The sequence below is a fragment of the Heterodontus francisci genome, chromosome 17 (genome assembly GCF_036365525.1).
Source record: "Heterodontus francisci isolate sHetFra1 chromosome 17, sHetFra1.hap1, whole genome shotgun sequence".
NCBI lineage: Eukaryota > Metazoa > Chordata > Chondrichthyes > Heterodontiformes > Heterodontidae > Heterodontus > Heterodontus francisci.
The window spans coordinates 60,863,894-60,887,585 of record NC_090387.1 but is presented as its reverse complement, the minus strand read 5'-3'; the positions used below and the strand labels follow the sequence as shown (position 1 = coordinate 60,887,585).

Here is a 23,692-nt window from a genome sequence, read left to right as displayed (position 1 = left end):
AATGCTACTGCATGATTGGCCAAAAGGAGGAAGCTTTCTTTGGGATGAAAATGGTCACAAGTTGATTTCTATCTGAGGAGGCAGTATAGAAGACTGTGTTAAATGAGGCTAACAAAATTATAATTTGAACAAAGTAATTAAGCTATCAATTTCAAAAAAGTTCAATTAAAACAAATAAAACGCATTTTCGTACAAGCTACAGATAGTCATTTAAAAATGTACATTTTAATTGTGGTTATAGTTACATTTTTAACCAGAAATACAAGACAATGCAACATTATGGAATGCCAATGTGCTGATTCAATTTTAATTTTCATTCTACGGAGATCTGTTCTCAGCCAGGTGCATGGTGGCTCAACAAGAGATTGCGCCCTTTCCAAAGATAGCTAGGAGAAAAAAATTATTGGCTGGTCCAATGCATTTTTAAACCAGCTGGTAAAGGATCAAGAGTAACCTCCTTCAGCTTTAGTAGCATAGACTGCATGGTAGTGCTCCACAAAGGAGATACTTGGAATGGGGGATTTTATTTTCAATAAATAAATGAGTAGAAATGCTCCACTGAAGGCCAGACTGACTGTAAATACAAAATACCAAAAATTTCTCTTTCAAAATGTGCACCTCGTTCATAAAAGACTACAAAATTGACTTTTTCTTTCGTTTCCAATGTTATATAGGGTCAAATACAGCGAAACAATGATTAGTGATTAACATACATTATGCCAAGGCCATGACAATAGATTAATTTTTGACTTCAATACTGAAATATTACAGCAATTGCCATGAGTTAGGGGAAGCTAAACACTCAAGATAAAGTAATTTCTTTTACATCATTACATAACCTCTTCACCCAATTTAACTGTGACCTTTCCACAACTCTTCACACTTCTTTAGTAAAACTAACCTGTGCTTTTTAATCAGGCACTGAGGCTGCCATTAGACATTTTCCTGCTGAGAATTACAGATGTGGGTGAAAATATATATCCTTGAATTATTCCCATTTGTATATTGAAATTAAAAGAGGATGTAAGCTATGAAAACAGGAACTTGATTCAGTTACATAATCTACACATTAATTCTCAAATCCTAAAGTGGTCACTGTAATCTATTTAAGTTGAAACAAATTGGGAGAGGGGGAGAAAGTGGAGGATAGAGAAGCGGGGGGCGGGGGGAGGGAACAGGAGAGAAGAGAGTATGAGGGAAGAGAATGGAATAAAGTAGGAGGGCAAAGAGGAGAGCCAGACGACTGAAAATGACATACTGGAAATCACACTACTGCAGTGCAAGCTGTTGTATGAGGTTGGTAATTACTTGGTATTCTTGGGATGCAAGTAAAAACCCACTCTAGAATTTGAGTAGAGAACCTAGGCTCATGCCTGTGGAGTACTGAGGAAGTGGTACATTGTTGCTTCTTGTTGGGCAAGATATTAAACTGAGGTTTGTTTATCTGGATGTAAAATGAGAAAAAAAAATTCAGCCTCTTGGAGTATATCAAATTCAAAGATACCGCAGGCACAATGAGAGCTCAAGGATACACATTAAAATATACTTTTATTTATAATGTTATTTTGTTTGTGTTCAATTGATACAAATTCTGCTAATGCACTGCAATCTCAGATAGGTGGCAATCCTATTAAAAGGTGCATCCTAGAATCTTCAAGTCTCCTGCAGTTTTTGATAGTATGCATTCTGATCGGGGTTTAGGGCTGGACACTTTCGATAAGAATATCAACTCAAGTTCCACTCCAGAACTTGAGCAGAAAAATCAAGGCGAATCTCTAGTGCAGTACTGAGGAAGTGCTGCACCGTTAGAGGTGCTGTTTTTCGGATGAAACATCAAACCAAGGCCCCATCTGGCCTCTCAGATTGAGATAAAAGATCCAACGGCATTATTTCAAAGAGCAGGGGAGTTATCACCACAGTCCTAGCCAATATTTATCCCTCAAACAACATCACAAAAACAGATCATCTGGTCATCATCACACTACTGTTTACAGAAGTTTGCTGTGTGCAAATTGACTGCCACATTTCCATTACAACAGTGACTACATTTCAAAGTACTTAACTGGCTGTAAAGCACTTTGGGACGTCCTGTGGTGATAAAAGGTGCTATGTAAATGCAAGTCTTTCTTTCAACTTCCTATTTTCACAAAAGAATCTCTAACCAGAACAGGTGCCGATTCTTCAGCTGCAAGTCTTTAAGAACTATGTATTACTATCAAGTCAGGTTGGCAGAATGGCATAAAACTTTGTTGATTAAAAAGAAACAGGAGGGCACTGAATGTTATACATCATCCCTCAACATAGGATGTTTTTCCATTGTTTTGGTAATTAAACATACGATGGGTTTCATCCCAGGAGGATGATCTATTCAAATAATAAACTGGTGACAAGTGTTGACTACAGACACCAGTGCCTGTACTAATTGCAAAGTTCCTTAAAGGAAGCTCACTAACAAGCTGGTCTAAACCATATCTCAAAAAAGACCTGAATTTTGGTTTCAATTCAATATCATGCAATCACTCTATGTTAGATAAGTAAACATTTTAACTAATTTGAAAATGAATTTTATTAAATTCAAGCAACTTCATAAACACATTAAATTAACCGATGAAATTCTTTGAAAATCTCAACACTTTCAGAATTTGAATTGAGCACAGATGTGCTCAGCTTAACCTGATATTCACTCATTAAAATTAAGAGACCATTCTCTACAGAGCATCTGTACCAGATCCCTTAACGTTAGACTAACACAAATTCTACATAAGAGAACAAAGTACATGAAATTGGATTTATCATGTACACATTTATCCAGACACTACCATCATTTAATAATACAATGAAGTTATATCACCTAGGTGCTGACTATTAATGTAACAATAGACATCCTCAGTGAATATATTTTTCTAGCTAATAAAAGTTCATTATAATAAAGGTTAAGTGCTAAAAAAAACAAAACTAAAAGGGTAAAAGTAAACTGGACCAGAGATCGGATCTTAATCACTAACTTGTAAAAGGATTTTACAATACTTACAGTAATGATCAAATATATATTCCACTATTACGCTCCGAGATCATTACCAGAAGTAGTATTCACATCCTATCTGCTGTATAACAGTTCTACTATTGATAGCAAGGGTCTAATTTAAAATAAACTAGAATGAACTGAAAGTTATTTTAGTAATAATGCAGTATTGCAATTCCCATCTATTAGTTTTACACAAATGGGTCTATAATTCAGATGAACGATATTATCTGACCTACCTATATCACTCCAGTGTTAAAACATCACAATTGTTTAAACCAATGTCAAAGTTACCCAACTTAATCATTTCTATTTCGACAAAATTTTCTGCAGACAAACTTCACAGACGATGCACACAGCATCCATCTTTAAACTGCTCAAAATATGATGAATATTGGTATCATCACACTGGCTTCTTTCTACCACTGCTAAGTAGTCCAGGATATTGTTCAATTTTTGCATCAATATAGTATTTTTCTACTTTTCTGAATGGTATTCAGTGATGGCTTGATCACAATGCATGCCAAAATTAGTCAAAGTACCTTCAAATGAAGTACAATGTTGCAATACAAAATGTACTTTCAATACAGTTAATAGCTAACAAATTTTCTACTTTCAATTATTACAATTAAATTTTTAAGCCCATTGATTTTATAGTTCCATAATTGCTCATGTTTACTCTCAATAGCCTCTGCAAAAGGAAAATCATTACAAAGCTTTTAACATATGACCCTTTTGGGTTTTAATAGTCAATATAGACAAGGACCATTCCCCACTGCTACATTAGTAGCAGCATTTTGGCATTCATGTTGCCATTTCCTTTTTATATAAAATAGTTTCAACTCAGCATGAATTGAGAGATCAGAGATGGAAACATCCTTTAGAATGCACTGTTTGTTTACAGGATAGATTGAATTCAGTTTGGATGACACTAATCTTCTGAATTTGATCTCAACATTTACAACGCACGTTTGTACCTGAAACAGGCCATGCAGCAGACGGTGTCAAATTGCAGTCAGAAATATACATTATGATATATCACGAGGCTGCAGGTTAGCTGCTGACTACTACACTAACCTGATTCACATCATTGTCACTTTCAAAACAAATATAAAGTGCAACTTCATTCTAATGCTAGCTCATTCTGGATCCCATGTGTTCGAACCTTCTGGACCAGCCTACCATGCGGGACCTTGTCAAAGGTCTTGCTAAAGTCCATGTAGACAACATCCATCGCCCTGCCCTCTTCAATCCTCTTGGTCACCTCCTTGAAAAACTCAATCAAATTCGTGAGACATGATTTCCCACGCACAAAGCCATGCTGACTATCCCTAATCAGACCATGCCTTTCCAGGTGCATATAAATCCTGTCTCTCAGAATTCCTTCCAATAACTTTCCCACCACTGATGTAAGGCTCACCAGCTTATAGTTCCCTGGTTTATCCCTGCTGCCCTTCTTAAATAAAGGCACAACATTAGCTAACCTCCAGTCTTCTGGTTCCTCACCCGTGGCTAACGATGATACAAAAATCTCTGCCAGGGCCCCAGCAATCTCCTCCCTTGTTTCCCATAGCATCCTAGGATACACCTGGTCAGGCCCTGGGGATTTATCCCCCTTAATGCGCTTCAGAACCTCCAACACCTCCTCTTTTGCAATGTTGATATGCTCCAGGATATTGGTGTTCCCTCCCTTGAACTCACTAGCTTCCATGATCTTCTCCACGGTAAATACGGATGAGAAATATTCATTTAAGACCTCGCCCATTTCCCGTGGCTCCGCACATAGACTGCCAGACTGATCCTTAAGGGGACCTACACTCTCCCTAGCTACCCTTTTACTCAACATACTTATAGAATCTTTTAGGATTCTCCTCTTTCTTATCTGCCAGGGAAATCTCATGGCCCCTTTTCGCCCTCCTAATTTCCTTCTCAGGTGTAGTCCTACACCCCCTATACTCCTCAAGGGATTCCCTTGATCCCAGCTGCCTATAACTGACATATGCCTCCTTCTTTGTCCTGACCAGACCCTCAATATCCTTCGTCAACCAAGGTTCCCTAAACTTGCCAGCCTTGCCCTTCCATCTAACAGGAACATGCCAGCTCTGAACTCTTCCTATCTCACTTTTAAAAGCCTCCCACTTTTTTTTTTTAAGTACTGAAACAGGCCCTTCAGCCCACCGAGTCTGTGCTGACCAACAACCACCCATTTATACTAATCCTACATTAATCCCAACATCCCCACCACATCCCCACCATTCTCCTACTACCTACCTACACTAAGGTAATTTGGCCATTGTAAATTTCCTCATCATCTGCAAGTCTTTTTGGCTGTGGGAGGAAACCGGAGCACACGGCGGAAACCCACGCGGTCACAGGGAGAACTTGCAAACTCCGCACAGGCAGTACCCAGAACTGAACCCGGGCCGCTGGAGCTGTGAGGCTGCGGTGCTAACCACTGCGCCGCCCCACTTGCCAGGTGTCCCTTTACCTGTAAACAGCCTCTCCCATTCAACTTTTGAGAGTTCCTGTCTGATGCCATCGAAATTAGCCTTCCCCCAATTTAGGACTTCAACCTGAGGACCAGTCCTATCCTTTTCCATAACTATCTTGAAGCTAATAGAGTTATGGTCACTGGTCTAAATGTGCGCCCCCACTGACACATCAACTACCTGCCCATCCTCATTTCCTAGGAGGAGGTCGAGTGTAGCCCCTTCTCTAGTAGGACCATCCACATACTGCTTCAGAAAACTATCCTGGACACACTTAAATTCTTCCCCATCTGATCCCTTAGCACTAAGGCAGTCCCAGTCAATATTAGGGAAGTTAAAATCACCTACTATTACAACCCTATAATTCCTACACCTATTTGTGATTTCCCTACATATATGCTCCTTCACTTCCCTCTGACTATTGGGGGGTGCCTATAGTATAATGCCATCAAAGTGATCACCCCTTTCTTATTTCTAAGTTCTACCCATATGGCCTCGCTGGACATTCCCCCCGGGATATCCTCTCTAAGTACTGCCGTGATGTCCTCCCTAATCAATAGTGCAACACCCCCTCCTCTCTTACCTCCACCTCTGTCACGCCGGAAAGATCGGTACCCCGGAACATTGAGCTGCCAGTCCTGCCCATCCCTCAACCACGTTTCCGTAATAGCTATAATATCGCAATCCCATGTACCGACCCATGCTCTGAGTTCATCTGCCTTACTTGTAAGGCTTCTTGCATTAAAGTAAATGCAGTTTAGCCTATCAGACCTTCCACGCTCCCTGCCCTGCCCAGCCTGCCTACTGGACTTGCTTGCTTTAACCTCTAGTTGCCTCAACTATCTCATCTGAGAGACTACTACTTTGGGTCCCACCCTCCTGCAAGCCTAGTTTAAATCCTCCTGAGTAGTGCTAGCAAACCTCCCCGCAAGGATATTGGACCCCCTCCAGTTTAGATGCAACCTGTCCTTTTGTACAGGCCACCTCTGCATCAAAAGAGATCCCAATGATCCAAGACGGAGGTGGTGTTACACAAGGGAGGGATTTGCAAGTTTGGAGAATTGAGGGACAAAGTGCTAATGGAGATTAACAAAAACAAGAATGATGGGTGAGCTGGAGAGGATGCAGTGGCAAAGATATGCGCACGTTGGAGTTCATGTAAGGAGAAGCTTGGCAAGTCAGCAAGGAGAATGCTCCTATATGACAATACTTCAAAAGAACTTAATTGGCTGTAAAGCACTTTGCAACATCCTGGAATCATGAAAGGCACTGCATAAATGCTTGTCTATCTTTCTTTTTAAATGAGTGGTGAGATGGGCAGAGAAGTGAGCAGAAAATTTCATGAAAGTAACAGGTTATTAAGACTTGCACTTCCAGAAAAATATATTTGTCCCAAATGTAACTGCTTGGACATGTCATTCTCAAAACACAAAGTTAATTTTGCAACTGTTAGGTACAACTTGAAATTAATATGTTACAAAAGGATTCCATAATTTTAGTCTGATAGTTCACGAACCTTTAAACCCAATTGTTTATTTCTTGGCCCCAGCTATTCACAATCTATACCAATGATTTGGATGTGGGGACCAAATGCAATATTTACAAGTTTGTTGATGACACAAAACTAGGTGGCAATGTATGTTGTGAGGAGGTTGCAAAGAGGCTTCAAGGGGATTTAGACAGGCTACGTGAGTGGGCAAGAACAGGGCAGATGGAATATAATGTGAAAAAATGTGATATTATTCATGTTGGCAGGAAAAATAGAGATGCAGAGTATTTTGTAAATGGAGAGAGATTGGGAAGTGCTAATATCCAAAGGGGCCTGGGTGCCCTTGTTATGAGTCACTGAAAGTTAACATGCAAGTGCAGCACGCAATTAGGAAGGCAAATGGTATGTTGACCTTTATTACAAGAGAATTTAGTAAAGGAGTAAAGGCTTGCTGCAATTGTATAGAGCTTTGGTTAGACCGTACCTGGAATACTGGGTACAGTTTTGGTCTCCTTACCAAAGGAATATACTTGCCATAGAGGGAGTGCAACAAAGGTTCTCCAGACTGATCCTTGGGATGGCAGGATTGTCCTACAAGGAGAGACTGAGGAGATTAAGCCTATATTCTGTAGAGTTTGGACGAATGAAAGGTGATCACATTACAACACACAATTCTTACCGGACTCGACAGGGTAGATGTAGGAAGGATGTTTCCCCTGCTTGGAGGTCTAGAACCAGAGGACAGAGACTCAGAATAAGAGGTAGACTATTTATGACTGAGATGAGGAGGAATTTTTTTCACTCAGAAGACAGTGAATCTGTGGAATTCTCTATCCCAGAGGACTGTGGAGGCTCAGTCATTGAGTATGTTCAAGACAGAAAATCGATAGATTTCTAGATATTAAAGCTATCAAGGGATATGTGGATAGTACAGGAAAATGACGTTGAGATAGAAGATCAGCCATGACCTAGCTGAATGGCGGAGCAGGCTCAAGGGGCTGAATGGCGGAGCAGGCTCAAGGGGCCGAATGGCCTACTCCTGCTCCTATTTCCTATGTCCCAATGAAACAAGGCTATAATAGGTTAACCATCTGCTTTGAAATCTCCTGAGGAAACAGATAAGCTGGAGTATTTTATTTTAAAAAAAACTTTGATTCTTTTTCTACAATAATCTTTCCCGATTCCAGTAAACTAGAATTCTGCTGCAAGCTTTTGGTCCATTCCTATTAAAAATATTTCCGTCACAGCTGGAAAACTGGATCATTGTTTTACAAAGTTATGGTATCAGAAACACCCTCATGGGCGGCACAGTGGCGCAGTGGTTAGCACCGCAGCCTCACAGCTCCAGCGACCCGGGTTCAATTCTGGGTACTGCCTGTGTGGAGTTTGCAAGTTCTCCCTGTGTCTGCGTGGGTTTTCGCCGGGTACTCCAGTTTCCTCCCACCACCAAAAAGACTTGCAGGTTGATAGGTGAATTGGCCATTATAAATTGCCCCTAGTATAGGTAGGTGGTAGGGGAATATAGGGACAGGTGGGGATGTGGTAGGAATATGGGATTAGTGGAGGATTAGTATAAATGGGTGGTTGATGGTCAGCACAGACTCGGTGGGCCGAAGGGCCTGTTTCAGTGCTGTATCTCTAAATAAATAAATGATCATTTAACATACAAAGATTAAGGTGTTTCAACATTAATAAAAATACACATTAGAACTACATAGAAGTTTAACTACCACTTGCAGGAGGTTCTGTCAGAATCTGCCCTTTCAGCACTTTGTTCCCAAATATCTGACTGTAAATAAGATTTCTGATCCCCAATCTATATTACTTAACCTTCAGTTAAGTTTATTTTAGTTGCTGGTCTGCTGATTATTTCCCAAAAGGCTAGGCAGCATTCCCTTGAAGGATTTCAGCAAGTAGCAAAAGCTAAAAAAAACACCAAGGGACTAAAGCTATTACAAGCCTGGTATTTTTAACTTCAAGGCTTCTCGAGGCTTGAAATCAATGTACACACTGAAGCCTGTGTTTGAATCTGACTGGGGTCGCTACAAGTTTAGTTTAAGAGGAAATTTTATTTGGGGTGTATATAGAGGTTTGAACTGAACTCTTTATATTCTCCTCCTAAAGTCCCCAGCATCACAGATGCCAGACTTCAGCCAATTCGATTCACTCCGCGTGATATCCAGAAACGACTGAAGGCACGGGATACTGCAAAAGCTATGGGCCCTGACAATATTCCGGCAATAGTACTGAAGACCTGTGCTCCAGAACTTGCCGCGCCCCTAGCCAAGCTGTTCCAGTACAGCTACAACACTGGCATCTACCCGGCAATGTGGAAAATTGGCCAGGTATGTCCTGTACACAAAAAGCAGGACAAGTCCAACCCGGCCAATTACCGCCCCATCAGCCTACTCCCAATCATCAGTAAAGTGATGGAAGGAGTCATCAACAGTGCCATCAAGCAGCACTTGCTTAGCAATAAACTGCTCAGTGACGCTCAGTTTGGGTTCCGCCAGGGCCACTCAGCTCCTGACATCATTACAGCCTTGGTTCAAACATGGACAAAAGAGATGAACTCAAGAGGTGAGGTGAGAGTGACTGCCCTTGACATCAAGGCAGCATTTGACCGAGTATGGCAACAAGGAGCCCTAGCAAAACTGAGGTCAATGGGAATCACGGAGAAAACCCTCCGCTGGCTGGAGTCATACCTAGCGCAAAGGAAGATGGTTGTGGTTGTTGGAGATCAATCATCTGAGCTCCAGGGCATCACTGCAGGAGTTCCTCAGGGTAGTGTCCTAGGCCCAACCATTTTCAGCTGCTTCATCAATGACCTACCTTCAATCATAAGGTCAGAAGTGGGGACGTTCGCTGATGATTGCACAATGTTCAGCACCATTCATGACTCCTCAGATACTGAAGCAGTCCGTGTAGAAATGCAGCAAATCCTGGACAATATCCAGGCTTGGGCTGATAAGTGGTAAGTAACATTCGCGCCACACAAGTGCCAGGCAATGACCATCTCCAACAAGAATGAATCTAACCATCTCCCCTTGACATTCAACGGCAATACCATCGCTGAATCCCCCACTATCAACATCCTAGGGGCCACCATTGACCAGAAACTGAACTGGAATAGCCAACTAAATACCGTGGCTACAAGAGCAGGTCAGAGGCTGGGAATCCTGAGGCGAGTAACTCACCTCCTGACTCCCCAAAGCCTGTCCACCATCTACAGGGCACAAGTCAGGAGTGTGATGGAATACTCTCCACTTGCCTGGATGGGTGCAGCTCCAACAACACTCAAGAAGCTCGACACCATCCAGGACAAAGCAGCCCGCTTAATTGGCACCCCATCTACAAACATTCACTCCCTCCACCACCGACGCACAGTGGCAGCAGTGTGTACCATCTACAAGATGCACTGCAGCAATGCACCAAGGCTCCTTAGACAGCACCTTCCAAACCCGCGACCTCTACCAACTAGAATGACAAGGGCAGCAAATACATGAGAACACCACCAACTGCAAGTTCCCCTCCAAGTCACACACCATCCTGACTTGGAACTATATCGCCGTTCCTTCACTGCTGCTGGGTCAAAATCCTGGAACTCCCTTCCTAATAGCACTGTGGGTGTATCTACCCCAAATGGACTGCAGCGGTTCAAGAAGGCAGCTCACCACCACCTTCTCAAGGGCAACTAGGGATGGGCAATAAATGCTGGCCTGGCCAGTGACGCCTACAACCCATGAATGAATTTTTTAAAAATACCTGCTTCGAACAACCAACACTTCAAACATTACTTTTGTCACAATCTTACGAAAAATCAATTTTAGTGTTGCACCTTATGCAACATGTCTAAGTAAGTCAGGTGCAAGCACTGGGACTGCATTGCATAGATTTTAGGACGAGTAACAGTTACCACTTGTAACTGCAAAAGCGGTATTTTCTTTGCTGAACTAGTTTACAATTTACAGTTCTGACTCACGGAGAGTCTAATTATTTCACTTTCAATATATTACACATTTTCAGCTGTACTATCAAGAGAATCGCCATTGATATTATTGAAGAATGTCGCATGGGCCAGGCCCTGGGGGCGTCGACGTATTAGCCTAGCCCTGCTAGATGTCAATTCCAAATAGCAGGCTGTAGTTTTAGCACGGCTAGAAGCAGGGCTATGCAAAAGAATTCCCCTCCCGCCCTCACCCTCCAACGAGTCTTAATGTGTAAGGTAGACTTGCCAACCCTCCAGAATTCTCCCGAATTCTCCAGGAATTGATGACTGATCTCCAAATCACTGCTGCGACCCTGGAGTAAACTCACAGGGGCATTAAAAAAAGCACTTTTTTAAAAAATGTTTCCTTCGAACACAATCACTTAGTCATAAAAAGATGGGTAAAAAGCTACTTGAGTGAAGTTGAAAATCATCCAGTCGAGTAAAGGGTAAAGCTGCTTCTCAACTGGCCTGGAAACATGATGTACTGTGAGGATGGACATGTTGGTAAACTGATGGTGGAGGCAGAGCAGTGGGAGATAATGTGACAAAACCTCCAAGAATACAGTCAACTAGCACTGACAATCCTAGAGTGAGGTCTTAAATAGGCTTTGCAACAAAATATGCATGTACTGGTTTGGGGGCAGGAGTTTCTCCACACATTGTAGCGTCGGCAAGGGGAGGGGGGGATGGTTGGCAGAGAGGGGAACATGATCAGGAATTGCTTGAGACTTACTGAGGAGTTATTTCAACTTTGCAGAAAAAGTGTATTGAAAAATGACTATTTTCAATATTTATCACATATGGAGTTATGCTTCTGATTCAACACCTGAAACTACAGCCTGCCATTTGGAATTAACGTGTTTAAAAAGGGTAGTTTTAAAGAAATTAAATTTGATTCCCTAATCTAATAGCGATGGTGACAGGACAACAGAGAAAAAAAAAAGGGGAGATGGAGAGGAAGCCAAGTGAGAAAAGGAAGATGGGGACGGTGGGGGGGAAAGAGGGCATGGCACAGGGGAGTGTGCAAAATGGAATGGGGGGGGGGGGCAGGAGAGGAAAGAGGGAAGGAAAATGTCTCAAACTGTTTTACTGCCAATGAAGTACTTTTGAAGTGTAATCACTGTTGTAATGAAATGAATCTAGGAAATGCAGCAGCCAATTTGTGCACAGCAAAGTCCCACAAATAGATACATGACCAATTTATTTCTCTAAAAACTGAATTTGGTGAGGAATAAATTTTGGTCAGGACACTATGTGAACTCCAATGCTGTTTTTTTGAATAGTGCCACGGGATCTTTGGGCCGGAATTTTTCGTTGGGCGGGGGGGAACCATCCACCGGTCAAAATGTCAGTGGCAGGCCCGCCTCCACCAGGCCTGGATATTCAGACCGTATTTTACGCTCACCAGGCCCTTAATTGGTCTTGGGCAGGACTACCAGCTCCTTGAGGCAGGAAGTCCCACCTAATGGAACTGCTGGCCAAGGCCAGCAGCTTTTAGTCCCAGCAGCACCGAGAGCAGTGGCCACTGCTGGGACTACACCAAGCCATCGGAACGAAGACGAAGGACGGCCCGGAAAAAAGCTAAGTTTTTAGGGTGTCGCCGGGGACAATCAGTCAGGTCACAGCAAAGCAAGTGGGGGTTGATTAGGGGGGTCAGGGGGAGTGCTGTGTGTTGGGGGCGGCCCTCCGTGGGGCATAGAGTGCCCAATCAGGAGGGCCACCCCCCCCAAACCGCAAGAAGGCCGTATGGTTTCACCAGGCAGGCTTTTTGAAACCACAGCCGCCCGCCAGCCAAGCGCAAAATACCCGCGGTAGTAGGTGGAGGCCCTTAAGTGGCAGTTAATAGGCCACTTAAGGGCCTTGATCAGCCTGAGGGCAGGCAGGCCATTTCTTGCCGCCGCCCCACATAAATTTGCAATGGGCCGGGAGGAGGCCGGGAATGGCACCCCCAGCCTCCCACTCCATTTTATGCAACACCCCCACCAGCCGGCTCGTGGGGGGGAGGGGGGGGGGGAATGCATAATATTTCGGCCTTTATGTCAACCGGAGAGATCCAAAAGATAGCACCTCTGACAATACAGCACTCCCTCAGCACTGCACTTAAATTTCAACATGAATAATATGGTCATCACTGGAATGAGGCTTGATCCCGTTCAGTCATGAAGCCTCAACTTAGCTTTCAGTGGGGTATTTGCAAGAACTTCTATCCAGCAGTACAGGTTGCCAGATGACTGTTGTCAGCAGCAGCAGGGTTTGGAGGATTCTGGTATTCAGAAGTGGGATAAAAGGAGTTGTGTTACTGCTGTACTTCCAATTAATTACTCTCTTAGTAGGCAATTTGCTGCTTTCACACCAAAGGTGCTTAGAGGACATTCTGACTGCTCAAAATGGAAAACCACCAACATATTCCTTTATTTGTACTCCCACCTGCATCTCTCCCCCATGCTGTCCAGTTTTATTTTAAATACTACAACATATACTTGCCTGTCAAATACTGTTGCATGGAAGAGATCCCATTTCTGTAGGGACACATTGTCGCGTCCACATCGTCAGCAGTGTAATCATGCCCAGAGAACTCATTCAAAGTTCAAGAGGAATGACGCCATACAAACTCTTTATACTTTATCCCAGTCAAATGCTTAATGAAAAATTTCAGAGTAAATGCCAGTTCTTAAGAACAGCACCATTCACATTTGCCAATGAGAATGCTCCCAACCTTGGCAGTTTTATCTGGGGGGGTGGACTTTTAACAGTTCTATTGGGCTGATTTTACAAAAGAGCCATACTGGTGAGGAGCCTGACCCACCAACTGTGTACGTTGGGAAATTGACTGTTTAGAGGGTTTCCACTGGCAGGAGGATCAATAACCAGAGGACACAGATACAATGTAATTGACCAGTATGCAAGGCTGGTTATGCATATTAGTAAAGTTTGCCATTATATTTTAAATACTAGGGAATGCATTTTTGTCTTTAGCATTTCAGATGCAGGAATTTGGCTACGTGTTCCCTCCAACTTTCCATGCATTAAAATGATTGGTATGTACCAGGTGCGCAAGGATTTGCGCCAAGAATGATGATAAAAATAGAATTAGTTTCCTTTCAGTCTTCTATTTTATAAAGTGCATTTTTTTCTATTCAACAAGGTGCATCAGGAACGCACACTTTCTAATTTCAGAAGCTAGCAACTCCAGATGCTTTAACCCATACTTACGACTACCTCCTTGCAAAAGCATGAATTCCATTTCTGTCAATATCTATCCAGACCTTGCTGAGGCTGCCAATTTATGTTGAATTGTAGATCCAACTGGAACCAGTCCAAGGCTACTCAAACTCTTTTCTTATAGAGACCCTTATCAGCAGCATAAGCACCTTCACCCAATTTGAACCCATGCTTAAAACTGCTGAAGCTCATCTGAAATTTTTGTCTTTGATATTGTAAATTTCATCCGTTCACCCCTCTTATGGCATGTTATTTCTTCACTACTTAATGTCACTAGTTCTTATTTAGCACATGGATCATAGAATCATAGAATGGTTACAGCACAGAAGGAGGCCATAAGGCCCATCATGTCTGTGCTGGCTCTCTGCAAGAGAAACACAGCTCGCCCCAATCCTTCATCTTTTCCCCATAGCCCTGCAAATTTTTTCTCTTCAGATAATTATCCAATTCCCTTTTAAAAGCCACAACTGAATCTGCCTCCAACACACTCTCAAGCAGTCCTTTCCAATTCTAACCACTCGCTGTGTAAAAAGTTTTTTCTCCATCACTTTTGGTTCTTTTGCCATTCACCTTAAACTGGCGTCTTCTGGTTCTCGACCCTTCGACTATAAGGAACACTTTCTCCCCATTTACTCTATCCAGACGCTTCATGATTTTGAGCACTTCTATCAAATCTCCTCTCAACCTTGTCTTCTCTAAGGAGAACAGCCCCAGCTTCTCCAATCTATCCACATAACTGAAGTCACTCATCCCCAGAACCATTCTCATTAATCTTCTCTGCACCCTCACGAATGTCTTCACATCCTTCCTAAAATGTGGTGCCCAGAATTGGACACATTACTCAGTTGAGGCCAAACCAGTGTTTTATAAAGATTTATCATAACTTCCTAGCTTTTGTATTCTATGCCTTTAATTATAAAGCCCAGGATCCTGTATGTCTTGTTAACGGCTTTCTCAACCTGCCCTGCCATCTGCAATGATTTGTGCATATACCCCCAGGTCCCTCTGCTTCTGCACCCCATTAAAATTGTACCCTTTATTTTATATTGCCCTTCCTCATTCTTCCTACCAAAATGCATCACTGCATACTTCTCTGCATTAAACTGCATCTGCCACGTGACTATCATTCCACCAGCCTGTCTATGCCCTCTTGGAGTCTAAAACTGTACTCTTCACAGTTCACAATACTTCCAAGTTCTGTGTCATCCACAAATTTTGAAATCGTGCCCTGTGCAACCATGTCTAGGTCATTAATATAGATCAAGAAAAGAAGCGGTCCTGGTGCCGACCCCTAGCGAGCCAGTTCTAAAGATCCACCAACAAGAACTTGCATTTATATAGCACCATTAGTGTAGTAAAACATCCCAAAGTGCTTCACAGGAGCATAATCAGACAACATTTTTAGTGAACTGCATATATTAGGAAAGGAGGAAGATAGGAACATGAATAGATCATTCAGCCTTTCAAGTCTCTTTGGCCATTCAATTAGATCATGGCTCTTCTGTATCTTACCTGCCTTGGTTCCATAACCCTTAACACTCTTGACCAACAAAAAAAAAAGAATCTTAGTTTTGAATTTTTCAATTGGCCTAACCTCCACACCTCTTCAGCAAAGTTCCAGATTTCTAAAAGCTTGGTCACAGAGTCAGGTTTTAAAGAGTGTCTTAGAACAGGAGAGGTAGAGAGGCAGAGAGGTTTCAGGAGGGAATTCTATAACTTGTGCCCTAGCGAACTGAAGGCATGTCCATTATTGGTAGAGCGAAGGAACTCAAGGATGTACGAAAGATCACAACATCAGGAATGCAGAGTTCTCAGAGGGTTGTAGGGCTGGAGAATGTTACTGAGATAGGAAGGGGTGAGGCCATGGAAGGATTGCAACACAAGGCTGAGAATTTTAAACATGAGGTGTTGCTGGACCAGGAGCAAATGCAGGTCAGTAAGCACAGGGTGATAGAAGAGCAGGATGGCGAGAGTTAGGATACAGGCAGCATTTTTTTTTTGCAGAAGATAGATGATGGGAGGCCAGCACTGGAGCAGTTGAATTCAGACCAGTTATTCCTCCATCTTAAGTAGCATGGGTAAAGACTACTGTTGTTTGGAGTTATGCATTATATGCTTAGTACAAAAGAATCTACATTATTTACAGCAATTTTATTTAAGCTAAGGACCATGCACAAGAACCAGCTTCATTTTGACTTGTGCACGAGTATTGTAACTATGGAATGTACTGTTTACATGCCAAATATTTTTACTTACTTTCAGGTAGAAGAATTTCAAACACTGATCATACTCCATCAACGTGTTGCTGGAATTACATCAACAATTTAAAAGCACTGTAAACAGCTGGCTGCATTTCTATGCTAATCAATACAGCAACACTGTTACTTCCCAGTCAGGATACTATTTTCAAAATGGAATTTTGTCTTAAGGTCAACCAAGAGTTACTGTCAAAAAGCACACAGTATAACACCAAGATTGACACCAAGATTGAGGCTAACTACATTAATTGTGCTATTTTAACTTCACTTCTGGCTACAGCTTTTAAAGGAGGGCAACATACACTATCTCGAGAAACTCCTTTTCAGCCATCAAATCCTTGATTTGGACTTTGGTAATCTTAATATGTAGAATAAAACAAGCACTCATTATTAACATCCCATCCAAAGGATCATCCTCCGCCATGTCTGCCACCTCCAGCTTGATGCCAAACACATCTTCCCCTCCCTGTCAGCATTCCAAAGGGACAAACCCCTCCATGACACCCTGGTCCATTCCGCCATCACCTCCGACACCTTGTCTCATTCTCATACAATTGCAGGAGGTGCAACACCTGCCCTTTTATCTCCTCTCTCCTCACCATCCAAGGCCCCAAACACTCCTTCCAAGTGAAGCAGCAACTTACTTGTACTTCTTTCAATTTAGTATACTGTATTCACTGCTCACAATGGGATAGCCTCTACAATGCAGAGACCAAACGCAGATTGGGTGACTACTTTGCGAAACACCTCTGTTCAGTCCACAAGCATGAAGCCGACCTTCAGTTGCTCGCCATTTTAATTCACCACCCTGCTCTCACGCCCACTTTTCTGTCCTTGGCCTGCTGCAATGTTCTAGTGAAGCTCAATGCAAGACGAACAGAACCCCATCTTCCGATTAGGCACTCTAAAGCCTTCTGGACCTAACATTAAGTTCAACAATTTCAGAGCATGATTGTCATTTTTTAAATTTTATTTTTTTTAACCACGTGCCTATCTTAAACTTGTTTTCCATGTTTTTGCTTTCAGACAGAGCTGATCATTATTCCTCCATTACCGCTCCCTCTGGACTAATACTTTGTATTTTACTACAACTATTAGCACTCCCTTTGCCTTTTGTTCCCTTATATCTGTCATTTAATCTCTCCAGCCCTCCATCCTATCATAAACCTTCCCTTTTGTTCTTCTGCCCCCCCCCCCCACTCCCCTTTCACTTGCTCAAAGCCATTACATTTCTAATCTTTGCCAATTCTGATGAAAGGTCACAGACCTTAAACGTTAACTCTGTTTCTCTCGCTACAGATGCTGCCAGACTTGCTGAGTATTTCAACACTTTGTTTTTATTTATTCATTATTAATGGTACAACCACCTGGAGGTGCCCTTAGCTTAAAAGAATTTGCATTTTTATTCCCCTTTACTTTTAGGGAAGAAATCCTAAAGGCAACATGCTAAAACAAGTGCTGACTTACCGAAAAATAGGTGTATGGCCACCAGGTTTTGGTTTGTTCCAAGTGAAATGTGAGGGAACAGAAAGAAACTGCTCACTTGACAAATCTTTCTTTAAAGGATGTGGAGAGCCAGAAAGATCATCTACTGGAGAGTCTACCGAAGGTGACAAACTTCCCCGATCTTCTGAAGTCAAATCTATTTTTCCTGACACAGTGGTAGCCTGGTCCTGAGAGGTCTTCCTCGATTTTAACGGTATGTCAGTCTCCGGGGGGCAACACTGAAAAGGTATGAGCCCAGGACTTAGGCTTGAGGCACCTTGAAGAGCAGTATTACCAAGCCACGTATCCTCTGTGACACTTCCTCTTGGGGAATGACCTGGAGATGGTGTTGGTGAATGATGGGGTGAAAGTGAACCTGCATAGCAGATCTCTGCACTTGAATGTCGCCGTTTTCCCCAAGGAGAAGTTGGCCTAGAAGATGGCCTTGAAGTTGGGCGAGGGCTAAGCCAATTTTCATCAGTAACACTAGCTCTAGGTGAATGGCAGGGCGATTGTCTAGGCGATAGCGATTGTGCAAATGCGTAACTTGGCTGCCATGTCTCATCTGCTAGAAAACATCTAGGTGACCCACTAGGAGAACCAAGTGTAAACCGAGCTGCAGCTTCATTCAATTCAGAGTCTACATCATCATATACATGGGAAAAGGATTCACATGATGATGCATCTGAAAACCAGCTCCTGGACGAAATGCTGCTAGCAGGACTTGGGCTTAGAGATGCATCCCTGTAATAAGCAGGATCAAGAGGAAGATACAGCTGGTCCCTGGATGGTCTTTCCATATAGTCATTATCTGTGCCATTTGCATGCACTTCATGAGGCTCTATTCCTTGGTGACAACTAGGAGAAATAGAGGTGATTTGAATACTGGGGCATTCAAATGCTTTTGGAGCACCTACAGGATTATATTTAGACTCCTGGACATTAGAGGTCTGCAGCCGATGCGGTGATGAAAACGTTGTACAGCGTGTCTGTGTTTCATTGTGATGAACATCTATTGGTTGGATTATACTTGACTGAAGGTTGCCTTCATTAAAGATGTAAAATGATGCAGAATCATCTGGCTCTGTATCTGAAAGAAAAGCAAAACAAATAAACTGTCTTTCATTTACTAAGGGTTTCTTGTGGCTTTCATAATGTTACACAAGATCCACTGACTTCACTAACGAAGTGAAAGTGCACTACACTTCCTTTTTCTCTTTTGTTTCTATGACATAAAAATGTATATTAAATATACTAGGATCTGTTTCAGAAAGAAGCTCATGTAATTGGTCCATTTATGTACATTAGATTCTATTATCATAATTTATCCATGGTCAAATTTGTAGATTTATTTCTGTTACTGCAGTTAATTTCTGCAATTCTCTTGAAGTTGCAGGTACTAAGCAATGAATAGATGAGACACAGAATTAAACTTCAAGAGACGGAAAAATTCTCAGCTATCATAATTGTTGCATGCCCTGACCCATGAACTTATTATATCTGTATCAATTTAGCTCATTAGTTGCACTCTTGTGAGTCAAGCTGCAGTATTAAGCACATCCAGGACTTGAACAAATAATGCAGGCTAGTACTTCTGTACAGTACTAAGATAAAAGAGAAACATTGTCAGAGGTGCTGTCCTTCAGGTGAGTCATTTAACTGAGCTTTCCAGTGATATGGTAGAAATTTTAAAGATCCCATGGTACTATTTAGAGGAACAGAGTTCTTGATATGAGGATAACACTCACTACGGTTTGTAGGACTTTGTTGTGCATAATATGGCTTCCATTTTATTCACCGACAAAACAGCAACTGTACTTCAAAAGTAATGCATCGTATGTGAATTGTTTGGAGGCAATCGAGATACAAGGTCCTAAAAGTTATTTCTTTACGGATCTAAAATTGTCTAAAAAAAAAACAATCAGAAGCTTCCCCCTAAACAAAGGTACAACATCTTTACACACAGCATTGTGTTGCTAAGAGATCACAATGGCAGTCAAGATGATTAATATACAATTAAAACATAATTAATACCACAAGAAATTGGTACTATGTCAGCAGCATTGTGCTGTACTGCTACTCAACCTGAGGTTCACTAACCTGAAGGTCACATAAGAAAAAAGATCTGAAAAGAAGTTGATCAAGGAGTACAACTGCACTTTAGGTCTGTATTTACTCAAAGGTGTTTCGATAAGCCTACCAAGAATATATACTAAAATTTTCATGGAATTCATAAAACCTTTAGTATTATGGAAAACTTAAGAGCAGCTAGCATTCATCTATTCAAGTATAGTTTGCAATTTTCACTCAACGCCACTTGACTTAAACAATTTACTGTGAACTGCTAGCAAAATGCATTCTAGTTTTGTAACGATCAGAACTCTGAACCTCAGCTGAGCTGTAAAATAGGCAGTTGTGGATCGGCCATCCGTTATGGACCCTGACCAATTTTCCAAAAAACAGGCGCACTGTACAGCATGTGGTTGATCCACTATTGTCTGTTTTACACCTCCGTAGTTGAAAGTTCTGCAAAATATAATAAACAGCAGAAGGCAGCAGGTAGCTAGTACTTACAGGTGCTGCAAATATTGCACTGGGGCAATAATTTATAACTTTGAAAGCACTTTAGGCAGTACTGTCCATTAAAATGTCAAATGCCAGCTCAACTGACTCACTAACTATGTTAGCAGACCGCATTATACAAGAGCTTTCAAGTAATAGTCAATCTGACCACATATAGATAACAGAATGGGATTGTCATGGTCCAGATACATTTAAAAATTCATACAGCACCCTCTGCCGTTTCTAAATTGTTGCCAATCCAGAACAGTTTTCATTTGTCAACCTGGTTTTATATTCTACTCAAATTTTAAAAAAAATCTGAAGGTCATCACAGTCTTTGCCCAACTATAGGAACATAAGTTAGCTCACAATAATAATCTCTTTAGATTTAATAAAATAAAGTTTATATTGACTGAACATTTTGTTCCAGGGTTTGTTAGCCAATAGTAAACCACTAAAGGAAACTGTTTACCTTTGTGCATATTTCTCAGAACTTTAGGTAGCTGCAAATAACTATATTTGTAACTCAATCCAAGTTCATAGGAGTTCCAACAACTTGCAGGATTCACAGCTGAGGGCAATGCACAGACTTTTATGAAATTAATGTGTAGTTTTGCACAAGAGATGAATGCTTGCAAAGTCACTAGTTTTGCATTTTTATGGGAAGGGTAGGGAATATTTTCTTGATCAGGGTAAAGAACGTCACAGCTTTAGAGTGAAGCACTTTTCGAATTTTGTCAAGTTATCAGATACTCCAGGGTCAGGCTGTAAAAAAGCAAGCTGCACCGTAAATCTCTCTCTACTTAAATCCTAATTCTTTGCCTTAGCCCAAACTTGAAAAGAATGAATGCCTCATATTGAAATTTTCAATTAGCACACTGGCAATCGTTGTAACTGAATAGTATTGCCCATTTAATACTATACTCACAAGGCAATGGGTTCAGGCTATTCAAATGCATTATCACAAAACTGTTAGAGACAATAACAAAGGAAATTTTCATCCACTAAATCCAAGTACATTCAAAACATTACCTTTGTGATGGTGCTAACCGAAATTACAAACTAGCACAACAGTATTTTCAGAACCACAGAATTGTTACAGCACAGGAGGCGGCCATTCGGCCCATTGGGTCTGCACCTGCTCTCCAAGTGAGCAATTCACTTAGTGCCATTCCCCCGCCTTCTTCCCAAAGCCCTGTACATTCTTCCTTTTCAGGTAACTATTGTTACGACCAAGGTGGGAGTAATGCACTGTTAATTCAGTCCCACTATTCCACAGGTCACAGTATATCAAGAAAGTCTTCCACCAAAGGATAGCCAAATTAGACACTCTATTTGTCCCCCAGAATAAAGCACACCAAACCAGTTTCTTTAAACAACATTAACTAGTTATTAGGAAAAAAAAAGTTTTAAACAACAATGAGATAAATCTATATGTGAAAAGACTTTTTAAAACTCCTTATTCTGCCTAGCCCTCATGCACACACACACACACATTCAAAAACCGGTTAACCGGGGAAAAGGATTTTTTGGTTTACAGTGGTTTCTTAGGAATAAAAAAGGAAAAAATAAAATGATTGAGTTCGTCACATTCTGGTAGGATGTTTTCAGTACGGTGAGGTGTCCCAGAGTTGAAAGTCGGATGCGAAGTCTCTCCAGACAAAGTTGTCGAACAGTCTGTGATGGGTAGGCATTCAAGGCAATTTGTCTGCAGCAGGCATCACACAGGCCTTTTAGCAAAGGGTGCAGTAACAGGTCTGCTTAGGCTTTAAAAAGCAGAAGTCTAGCAGTAGAAGCTTTCTTGAGATTTCAGGGTTTCCCAAAACACAGGAGGCAACAGGAACCACTCTTGAGTCAGGGATTCTTCAAAGACTGGAGGCAATAGGAATCTGTTACCTCTGACATAGAGGGGTTTCTTCTCTTAAAAGCAGTCTTCCTCTACAGGAAGAAGTAACTCTTTTTTTCTGGGTCTTTTTTCTGTCTCCAGGCAAATCACAGCCACATTTCAAATGCAAGATTTCTTTTCAGGAGATGCAAGTCTTCCCTTACAGAGATAGGTCTTTTTCTCCAGTCAGGTCACAGCCAGATTTCAAACTGCCTGCTCCGTGTCCAACTCACTGGTCTTCACAATCCTAAAGTGAAACTAACTTCAACAATCCAGTCACATAACAGTCATAAATCTTGACTTGTCATACCCCGGCTGAATTGTTTGGAAACAGATGCCTTGTAGTCTGTGTATTTCACTCAGTTCAAACCCACCAAGTTTCAGCACTGAATGTCCACAGAAAATCCTTTTCTCAGGTTTTAAAAATATACCGAATTCTAAGTTTTCAATACAAAAACAAAACTCTTGTAACACTATCCAATTCCCTCTTGAATGCCTCGACTGAACCTGCCTCCACCACACTCTCTGACAGCAAATTCCAGATTCTTAACACTCACTGCGTGAAAAAGTTTTTCCTCATGTAGCCATTGTTTCTTTTGCCAATTACCTTAAAACTGTGCCCTCTCATTCTCGATCCTTTCACGAGTGGGAACAGTTTCTCCCTATCTACTTTGTCCAAACCCTCATGATTTTGGAATACCTCATCAAATCTCCTCTCAGCCTTCTCTTCTCCAAGGAAAACAGTCCTAAATTCTCCAAGCTATCTTCGTAAATGTAGTTCCTCATCCCTGGAACCATTCTCATGAATCTTTTCTGCACACTCTCCAACGTCTTCACATCTTTCCCTAAATGTGGTGCCCAGAACTGGACGCAATGTTCCAACTGAGGCCGACCTAGTGTCTTATACAATTTCAACATAAGCTCCTTGCTCTTGTACTCTATGCCCCTATTAATAAAGCCTAGGATACTGTATGTTTTATTGACCACTCAACGTCTCCTGCCACTTTCAGTGATTTATGCACATAGACACCGAGGTCTTTCTGTTCCTGCACCCCCTTTAGTGTTGTACGCTTTATTTTATATTGTTCTTCCTACCAAAATGAATCACATTTCTCCGCACTGAACTCATCTGCCACTTGTCTGCCCATTCCACCAGCTTGTCTATGTACATTTGAAGTTCTACACTATCCTCCTCACAGTTCACAATGCTTCCAAGTTTCATATCATCCGCAATTTTTGAAATTGTGCCCTGTACACCAAGGTCTAAGTCATTAATATATCAGGAAGAG

General features: G+C 41.7%; 1 protein-coding gene across 3 annotated transcripts in view; it reads right to left on the bottom strand.

The window, feature by feature from the left end:
* The window catches only part of LOC137378954 (nuclear factor of activated T-cells, cytoplasmic 3-like), a 211,286-nt gene that overhangs the window by 176,770 nt on the left and 10,824 nt on the right, over window positions 1-23,692 (bottom strand). For all 3 annotated transcript variants that reach the window (XM_068049494.1, XM_068049496.1, XM_068049495.1), the window contains exon 2: window positions 17,939-19,046. In XM_068049494.1, coding sequence (XP_067905595.1) covers window positions 17,939-19,046 — 1,108 coding nt within the window. The remainder of the gene's footprint in view (window positions 1-17,938; window positions 19,047-23,692) is intronic.